The sequence below is a fragment of the Euphorbia lathyris genome, chromosome 3, assembly GCF_963576675.1.
Source record: "Euphorbia lathyris chromosome 3, ddEupLath1.1, whole genome shotgun sequence".
NCBI lineage: Eukaryota > Viridiplantae > Streptophyta > Magnoliopsida > Malpighiales > Euphorbiaceae > Euphorbia > Euphorbia lathyris.
In genome coordinates this window covers 84,528,803-84,538,853 of record NC_088912.1, presented here as the reverse complement: position 1 = coordinate 84,538,853, position 10,051 = coordinate 84,528,803, and the positions used below count along the sequence as shown (strand labels likewise).

At 35.9% G+C, this 10,051-nt stretch overlaps 1 protein-coding gene across 8 annotated transcripts; it reads left to right on the top strand.

The window, feature by feature from the left end:
• Window positions 1–491: 491 nt before the first annotated feature.
• LOC136222988 (polyadenylate-binding protein-interacting protein 3-like) lies at window positions 492–9,821 on the top strand. 8 transcript variants are annotated; one of them, XM_066010710.1, is made up of 16 exons: window positions 492–763; window positions 1,243–1,302; window positions 3,512–3,666; window positions 3,744–3,899; window positions 4,029–4,156; window positions 4,349–4,539; window positions 5,135–5,312; window positions 5,442–5,630; window positions 6,486–6,613; window positions 6,746–6,815; window positions 6,942–6,972; window positions 7,193–7,515; window positions 7,721–7,867; window positions 8,511–8,609; window positions 8,707–8,760; window positions 9,488–9,821. In XM_066010710.1, the coding sequence occupies exons 3-16, from the start codon at window positions 3,528–3,530 to the stop codon at window positions 9,515–9,517; spliced, it is 1,863 nt and encodes a 620-aa protein (XP_065866782.1). In that variant the 5' UTR covers window positions 492–763; window positions 1,243–1,302; window positions 3,512–3,527; the 3' UTR covers window positions 9,518–9,821. The 8 variants fall into 8 exon arrangements, with proteins under 8 accessions (XP_065866782.1, XP_065866783.1, XP_065866778.1 ...); XM_066010711.1 differs by having other exon boundaries at window positions 3,738–3,899; window positions 7,211–7,515; XM_066010706.1 differs by having other exon boundaries at window positions 3,738–3,899.
• The last annotated feature ends 230 nt before the right edge of the window (window positions 9,822–10,051 follow it).

Genomic DNA, 10,051 nt, shown 5'->3' with positions numbered 1-10,051 from the left:
TGCTAATGTTTGCCTTTTCACTTCAAAATGGAGAGTTTTAGGTGTTTGGTTGTGACATCATATTTGCCTTTTACACCAACATTGGGTATTTGGTTAGTTATCTCATGTTTGCCTTTTACACTTGAAAAACAGCATTTTACAAAAGCAGAGAATCTCTGCTTTTTGGAAAAACAGTTTTTTTCAACAGCAAACAGTAAAACCGTAACAGCAAATAGCAACAACAAACCGTAATAACAAACAGCAAGTAAAACAAACGATCCTTAAGTAACATTAATTTTTTTTTTTTTTTTTTTTTTAAAGGTTAATTTCCTTCCCTTTTGACCTCTCTATCTTTTTTTTTACGGGAGACGGAAAAAGAAAGGATAATTGACAAAAAAGGAAAGCGGTTAAAAAACCGCTCAGGTAGCGCAGTATAAAAAGAATAGGATCGGCTACACCCAATAAATTCCTTTTCAATTCGTGGTATTTTCAATTCTTCATATACGTTTTCACAATTTCCCTTCAAAAACACCAAAGCCTCTCCCATTCGTCCCTCCATTTCCCCGTTTTTGCTCTTCATCTTCCCCGCTCTCTCGATCACGACGATTCACGCTGTCTCATTTATACGCGGCGCACCTGTTACTGCTACTTCGTACTAGCTTCGTGATTCGTTCTCTCTGATCCTTTCCGTTTTCGAGCCCTAAGACGATATCCTTTTCCTCTAACCCTAGCCCTCCTACTGCAATCTCTTGCTTCAAGCCGTTTCAAGTGTGCTTTTTTTAAGGTATGGATCATGTTCTTGATCATTCTCGTTAGTGATTGATTTCGTGTATTGTATTGTTTGCTTGCTCATTTTAGTTGTGTTCGAATATTGGCAGCGAGTCACTTGTGCTTGTTTTGTGTTAGGGTTGTTTATTGTAGCTCATCAGTTTCCAATTTGGGGGGATTATTTTGGTTTAGATGTGAGATTGTATGTGTAGCTGTTGTCGAGTTAATTGCATTTTCTTCGCAGAATCGCAGTTAAACTGGGTATAATTATAAATGCCTGTAAGTTTTATGCGTTCTTGTTTTTGTTTTTCCTTGAAATGCTCATTCTTAATGGGTTTCTCAGTCATCCACGATTTTGTTAATTCTGTGCTCTGCATGTCCCTTTGGTTTTGCCCTCTCAAGTATCTAGCATATGCTGTTGATTTCACGATTTTGGTTCTTTTTGGTTTGATATTCGAAGTTTTGCTCATTTTAGTTGTTTTTGGCTCGTTCTAGGTACTGTTACTACCTTCACGCATGCTTGTACTGCAGCAAAATTTACTTTAACTTACTTATGTAAGTGCGCTCAGTTATATTTATGAATGTGCAGTTCTAGTGTGAGTTTACGTAATGGAGTTATTTTCTCTAGTAGCACTTACCGTTCTTGTGTTGAACCCATAAATTTGTTTTTCTTGTTTACACTTCTGAGTGCTGTTTCGTTTCAGACGTTATTTATATAATATTTATTATATGATATCAAGCTGAACACTTGAATGCTATTTAGTTGGAGTTTTGGTAGGCACATTCTTTTTATGAATTTGACTCAGGTCAAGGATGACAACCACCTAAAGCCTTTTTTTCTGTTAGATCCTTATACTAGTTATATTTGTGATCGGTGCAGTTGTACTCCCCAGAATTGCATGCCATTCATTTAGAGTTCATTATTGGGTGATATGGTTTAGGAGCCTGTCCACAGTAACCAATATTTTGCAAGAATAGAAAAAGGATCAGGTTTTCACTTTGATTTGGTTACATTATATATTAAGCCGTTAAACATTAAACAAAGATTTGTTTAGAACTGAAAAGTTGGACACAGAATGTTTTCAGGGCTGCCAGTTTAAACTTGTGTTTGAGAATCTGCATAATCATGCTAACATTCTGATATTGTTGATGTTAGAAAAAGGAAAACTAAGTAATGCGGAGAGAACTGTTGTTGAAGGAGAGAAAAATGATATAATGAATTTCTTAATTTAAGAGTTCTTTCTGCTATTAAAAACTGGAACAACTCAAATATCTGACATTGTGAATTGTTATATTTCGCTACTTGTTTTTCAATACAAGTATGCTAAAGAAAAATTGGATATGCTAGTTACTGGGGTTGGATGATTCATGTCCTACTTGATTGAGGTGCATTTGGAGTACTCAAATGACAAGAAACCATGTTGTAGAAATGCATTTGCACACTGTATTCCTTTTTTGCTGTATTAAGACTACCTGCCTCTCCCTCCAAGAGTTTGTGTAAGAGTTGGCATTATATAATTGGTTAATCATTAAGCTCTTGAACTCTGATGGATGGTATAAATTGAGTCAAGTGATAATCGTGCTTGGTATTGCTGATGGAAACAACCTATTGATTTTGGGTGGAGTGGACCTTTTACAATTGTGCCCTTTAGGCACCTGCTGATATGGTATGACTAGTGAAACACAGCACAGAAATTTTTTACCTTACATATCAAAATTATTTGAGGTAGGCCAAACAATTGATCTCCTTTGTCATACTCCATTCAGGACAGCATGGAGACTTCAATGTTCTTTCACATGTGGGTTTTTTATTATAACGTCCTTTTTATTATTAATGATCTCCATGTTCGGCTCTCCTTGAAGAATCGTTGCTTTAGTTCTCCACGTGTTGCTTCTTATATTTCAATGCTCTCTCTATAGTTGTTAAAGGCGTGCCTAAGACTCCATGGCCACAAGGCACTAGGCCGAGCGCCTTAGCACCCCCAAAGGAGCGTGCTTTCGCCAAGAGACGGCGTGCCTTTGTGGGCCTGGCCATGGTTATAAGAGGCACGCCGTGGTGTGCCTATATATGTCAAATGGGTTTTTCTTTAGGGTTTTAATCTCCATCATTGGATTAGGCACATCTACTGTTCAAAATAAACACCAAAAATGAAAAAAAGACTTTGAAGAGACCCAAACACACAATGGAAAACTTATTTTGTAGATGAGGATGAAGAGGATCAGATTCCTGAAGAAGAATTTGATGATGTTGGACATGAGGAAAGTGATGGCGATGATTGATGAATTTGGAGGCTTTTCATGAGAAGTTGCTATTAGTCAACTTAGGATTTACTAATTAGCTGAACACTTGAACTTTAGAATATGGGATTTATTGCGTCTTAAAATTTATGATTAAGACTATTTATCATGATTTACTATTTATTGCATTTTGATTATAGAATTTATCATTTCTTATATTTTAAATATTATCATTTATGATTTTATATATTTTTATTCTTTTTGTGCCTTGTGCTGTTTAGACGCTCGTCTGAGCCGTGCGCCTTGCGCCAAGGCTCCATGACCCCCTTGCGCTTTAGTGCACTTTGCACCTATAATAACTAGGGTTCTTTCTTTCCTGTGGTACCTGTTTCCTTTAACCTTAATGTCAATGCAGTTTGGTCTCGCTTAAAATGCAGTGTGTCCAAATATATCTGCATTTGTCTTGTCCATCATTCTGCTTTACAATGAGTTTTACTTATTTTTAGCTTGTTCTTTGTGGGTGGAGTGTTGCTGCTGTCAACATGAGTCTGCAACAGGCTGCGCAGTCCAAATCTTATAACAATGGATTTGGTCGCCGAAGAGCTGAAAAAGATGGAGGGACAAGATTGGACAATAAGCTGCAATCTGGAAAACCAAATCTGAACAGATCTGGCAGCTCCAGTGTGTTTCTTTTCTATTTTCTTTTTTCCAATTATGTCTTCCATTTTCTCTCTCTGACAGGATGGATTTAGGTGCAGTGGTTGGTGGCAAAGTGGGAGTTCATGAGAGTCCTGCACGCGATCGGTTGATATACTTATCAGCATGTCTCATTGGGCAGACCGTGGAAGTCCATCTAAAAAATGGATCCATACTCTCGGGCATATTTCACACAACAAATATTGAAAAGGAATTTGGTATGTTGACCTTGTTCTGTTTAAAAGATTAAATTTTGGTATTTCCATTGCAGATATTGTTTTGCTCAGATATTCTCCTTCATGTTTTTGTTTATCTTGTTAACGTCCCCACTTCCATATCCCTGTCAGCAATTTCTCTGGAAATGGCTCGGACGATAAAGGATGTTTCTTTTCGTGGCCAGAGAACAGAACTTAGCAAGGCTCCTACAAAATTTATGATTGTTCCTGGCAAAGACATTGTTCAAGTGTTAGCAAAGGTCTGTTGCATTTTCTGTTTTATAATATTGCAATGGTGCCTTTCAAAACTGATTTTTTAGGTATTAACATGTGATTTGATTGTAAGAGATGAGCTGAGGAAAAATAAATGCAGTTCACTATGTGCTTAAATGTTATGGCAAGAAAATCCACTTGAATATATTTCTAAATCTGCTATTTAATAATGGTTTCAGGATGTGTGTGTTACTGCGGATGGGATTGCCAATGAAGTCCAACATGAAAAGCAGCAAGAGATTTTGATAGATTCATATATATCCCAAACCCGTAATTCTGAAGTGGAGAGAGAGCTAGCACCTTGGGTCCCTGATGAAGATGACCCACAATGCCCTGAATTAGAGAATATATTCGATGGGCAGTGGAATAGGTAATCTCATATAGCTATGTATTTGTGTGCTTGTGTCTGTACTGTGTATCCAATATATGTTGGTAGTGTTTATACTATTTGGAAATACTCCTCTACTTGATTAGGACCTGAGCTGACTATCCTTGCTATCAACTATTTTCTGTTTGTGGTTACTTTGGTTCTTTCTGTATTTACAGTTAACTAAAAAAACTATGATTTGCTGGAATTTTGAACCAGAATTAATGAAGATATAGTCCAAGAAATTTAATTGTTTTGTGCAGCATATTGCTTAAGGTGGGTTGGCTGCATGACTGGTTAAATTTCTTAGGTTTATAGACTTTAGCTTAACCAGTATGTTATTGGTATCTATGTACTGATCTGGTTGTTTCCCTGGTATCTGATTTATTGTCATGACGAAACTGAGTGGTTGTATCATCTAATAACTATAGCCCCCTTATGGTTTGAGGGCTAGGAACTTGTAGATGATGATTGAAGTATGAGGAAAAATCTATAGCTGTATGGATAAGTTTTTATAATGGGAGCTGAGCTAGGGAGTGTTGGGACATTTTCTTCTGAAAATTTATGGATATAATATAGTTATGAATTCTTCTAATAGGGGTTGGGATCAATTTGAAACAAATGCAACATTATTTGGAGTTAAAAGCACCTTTGACGAGGAGCTTTACACTACGAAGCTGGAGAAGGGTCCTCAAATGAGAGAGTTAGAGAAGCAAGCTTTGAGAATAGCTAAAGAAATTGAGGGCGAGGACACAAAGGACCTTCATTTAGCAGAAGTAATTATCTCAATCCCATTTTTGTTTTCTCTCTGTCTGTTGATGTTGCTATTTTTTAATAATTTTATTTTTAGTCATTGGTGAGCTGCTGTTGTGAAGTTACTAATATGTCTTCTATTTGTGCAACAGGAAAGAGGAATCCACCTAGATGAAACTTTTGATATTGATGAAGAAACAAGATTCTCATCTGTTTACAGAGGTATACCGGTTGATGATAGTGGATATGACGAAACTGAGGACATAATGTTGGATTCACGCAATAGTGAAACCTTTGGAGATGCACCTATGGGAGATCAAGTTCTGTCAACTTCTTATGTGGTAAGCCTTACTTTTATGAACCCTTTTTCTATATGTACTTTAATTTCAAATCAATCTTTTGCATTAATCTAATTCATATTTAAATTTTATGTGCAAGCTTTTGCATGTCAAATGTAGTTTAAGTGTCAAATTGAATGATGCATTGAGAAATTCCTGAATTCTTCAAAAGAGCCCTCGGGTGTGCCATGAGTGTTTCATAAGTACATCATTGGAAATTTTTTCTTCCTCCTGGTATAACATAAAACAATCATGTGTCCTAGAGGTTGTTCAAGTTTTTCCAAAAACTAAATAGTATGTCATTTAGAGTTCACATATCCTGAAAGCTAGAAATTGTTTTGCGGTTCATTCTTTTATACGTTTTCCATTTCCATAAGATTGCTGGGTTTTAAGTTTGTTGAAGTTAGGGTTATACTTGAAGAAAAATGAAAACAGTTTATCTTCACAATTCAAGTTTATATATCTTAATTTTTGCTTAATTGATTAATCTTAATGGTTGTCTTCTTCATGAAAACAATCTCAGATTTATAAGAAAGTATAGAAAAGTCAAGGGTTTGCAATGTTAATCATATGCATGAAAAGCCATTGTGTAAAAACTTAATTGAAAATACACTCAGATGTCTGCGATCACTTTGTATTCTGAAGGCAATATTTGGTGGCAGTGTTATCTTCTATCCTTTCTGGTTGCAGTATTTATAAGTTTCAGTCTTTCAGATGTTTTCTTTTTTTCCCTTGTTTTGTTGCTCTTATATAAACTCACAAAGTTTATTATTTTTTTCATGTTTATGGATATGTCCATTTTCTAGTATCTGTTGATAATTGTAGTACTTGGGAATAATTGCATGTTTGTCTGTACAGGATGAGACACACTGTTCTCAGTCAAGTGCAATTGCTGATTTTGATCGGTCAGGTTCTTATGAACAAGCTAGACAATTGGCATCTGAACTTCCTCCTAAAAATCTGTTCACTTCAGACAGCAAAAGCAGGTTCATATATCTGCTGATTATTGGCTTGAATGTTATTATAACATTGATCTTTTGGTACTTCATGATGATGGTTGTGAAAAGATAAATAATTGCTTTGTTAAAGTTCCTGATTATCTCATTTTCCAATTATAGGATCCAAGAGAAACTTTATAATGAACAAGAAGCAAATGAAGACATCAAGGGATGTGTCAATGAGCAAACTGTAAGTCAAACTCAATATGTCATGAAACATTTGTGGAAGAAACATATGGTGCTTCTTTCATAAGTATGGATTATGTTGTTGCCGATATCAATAGTTTTCCATTTATGTTTACATCTGGTGCTGCAGGTTGAGGATGCTCAATTGCGAACTTGCGAGGGTAAGTAAATCAGCCAGCTTTGCAGTTAAATTTTCATCCATTGCAGTTGATTATATATGTGCATGATGCATTTTAAGTAATCTTGGTCTAGTTATATTGCACACTTACCTTGCAATTTTATGCATAAAAGGTCATGATGCTCGCATTTGGAACTTGTGCATTGTGAACATTATCCATGTGTTATCTTATACAGTATGCTATAGTAATTATTGTCTTTTAGATTCTTGGTCATCATCAGATATCAAGAAAGATGGCTCTGATAAAGGGAGACTATCTCCTGATGCGACGGCCTATGCTCCTTCATCCAATGTTTCATTAAGCAGTCATGAAAAGACTAGTTCTTCTGCTGAACTGTCAGAAGGTGCACCATCTGGCAAAGGAGAGGTGCAGTCTGTAAATTTACGTGGCCGCCCTGGCAGTTCGACTTCATCAGCTTCTGATTGTATAGGTGTGCCCTCAGTTGCCAATGGTCGCGGTTTATCACCAAGCTCGTCAGTGGGTTCATTATCTTCAGAGAAATCAACTTTGAACCCCCATGCTAAGGTGTGTTTTGATTTCTGGTTGTGAATTTTTGCTTTGTCTACAGTGAGGTGAATACAATAAGATGTAGTTTATTATATAGATGGAGACATGGATGGCACAGTATATGAACTTTTGTATTATGGCCTACATCTGCTAAACTGCTGCCTCATACAGTGCTAATGCATTTGGTTTCCTTTGTTTCTTCCCTTTCCAAATTTGGTTACAGGAATTCAAACTAAATCCCAACGCCAAGAGCTTCACACCTATTCAAACACCTGTTAGGCCACCATCTCCAGTCTCTGATGGTTCCTTCTATGTTCCACCTAATGTTCCTGCTTTACCGCATTTGCATGGAATGCAAATGGGATATGGGGTAATTAGTAAATCAGTAAATGTAACTTATGCACGTTTGCTCTTTGATTTGCATTTCTTTTCCTGTTTATTCCAGTGGTGAACTGTTTGGTTCAGCTAAATTTGCATGCCTTGAATATATCTCAGAGTGATTTTATTTGATGGTAGCAGCAGTGAGGTTGCTTCTATTTAGCTTACCTGTGTCTATCAGAAAAGAAAGTCGTGGAAGTGGAACTTTTGTCTGTTATTTTCTTTATTACTGTTCATTTGCATTTGAATTTGATTTCCTGTGTGCAAAAAGTTTCATGTGTCTTTCTTTTCTAATATATATGGTTGATGAAAGAAATTGACTATTTAGATCGCATTGTCACCATCTGGAATTATAACCATAGTCATTTTGTTGACAACGCTTGTGTAGAAAGCTCATCTGGGATACATAGTAGGTGCCTATGTGTTCTATATTTTGTTTGCATTTTGTGTGCGCTCTAGCAGACACATATACGAGCATAGCAGCTCTAAGAGTGCTGCCACAAAGGTTATTGTTTGCATCTTTCTTTCCATGTGATATGAGGATGAGTGTTGAATTTAGGATAGAGGTTGTCTCACAGGAGTCTTGTTAGTTTGGCTTATTACCGCTTTGTCTAACTCTTATAAGTATTTTGCAGATTGGACCCTCATTTACTGGTCACCAGCCTGTTATATTTAATTCACAGGTTGCATCAATGCAAACTCAACAAGCATATTTTCATCCAGGTGGACCTCAGGTACTACATTCTTGAAACTTGTACTGTAATGGAATTTTTTATTACTAGTTGGAATTCCATATACAAGAGCATTTTACATATTTTCATCTGATTGCAGTATGGACAGCAGGTGCTCGTCAGCCACCCTAGGCAAGTCATGTACTACCCACCTGTAAGTGATTACTTATTGTTTTCTCCACCTTCTCATTGCATAACATATTTCTTTTAATTTGTGCTATATGATATGATATGTTAAAGGACTAGGGAACTTGGTAATCAATGACTTTCAAAATATGCTAGGATGAAAATAATTTTGCTTCGTCAACTCATTATATGGTTGATTGAGAAATATTTGGGGTAAGTTGCAGCCATGGTGTTTGAAGTTTGCGGTCCATTTCACAAAGGTCACTTCATTATTTCAATAAAGTCATTCCAACCAATTCAGACTGAAAAATTCACCGGAGTAGTGACATGATGGCTACATTAAAAAAACTTGCTTTTATGTGACTGTCACGTCATACGAAAAGTCATTAATTTCCAATGTGGCTTCCACGTCATTAATCCGTTGAATTTTTCCATCTGCAATAAGCCAGAATGAGTTTATTGAAAGAAAATAAAGTTCAGCAGTCTTTGTGAAACAAACTCCAAACTTGACTATCGGTGCAATTTACCCAAAATAGTTGCTTGTGAATATGAGAACTTGCTGTTATTAAAACTTGAAAATGCTATCACTACAATTTTCTTTTATTGCTATCACTTTGAAGATTAATCATTTAAGCATCGAGAATTTGTAAATAAAGGCGACAGATGATGTGATGGGATGGGAGACGTTTTCTACAGCGCAAGCAAGCATGTGTGGTGTGAGGACTATTTTTGAAATTGCTTTTGTTGTGACACAGGAAATGCAGTATAAAGGACGAGAATTTTAGGCAAGGAAACTGATTGTATTCTGTGGTCACAAACGAAAGGAATAAACTTCTGAGAGGCTGATTGGAACAATTTTCCGGGAATCCAAAGCCACATGAGGTTGGAAGTTTACTAATTATGGGATATAAAAATTAATGTTTCATTGAATTTCTGGACCATTAACTTGTATTTTACCGTTTTTTGAAAAGTGTTTTCTGGATAAATCTTGAGTGCCATTTTATAATTTATTTGTGCTGCTATAATTTTTCTGGTTTTAATTGTAGTAGTAATGTTTAATTAATTATTCATCTGAATTTTATGCTACTATTATTCCTATGTTAACCATTCATGACCCGATACCCTGATTAGGGTTAATGGGTCGGATCAGGGTTTAATTGGATTTATTTAACCATTTAACTTTAAAATATATTGTAATAATAGTCATGTGGTGATATGTGATTATAATATTTAAATGTTCATTGATTCGTTATGGATGTTGACTTGTATTTTAGCTTTTGTATTTATTATAATATACTACCTGTCCAACAACTGGCATT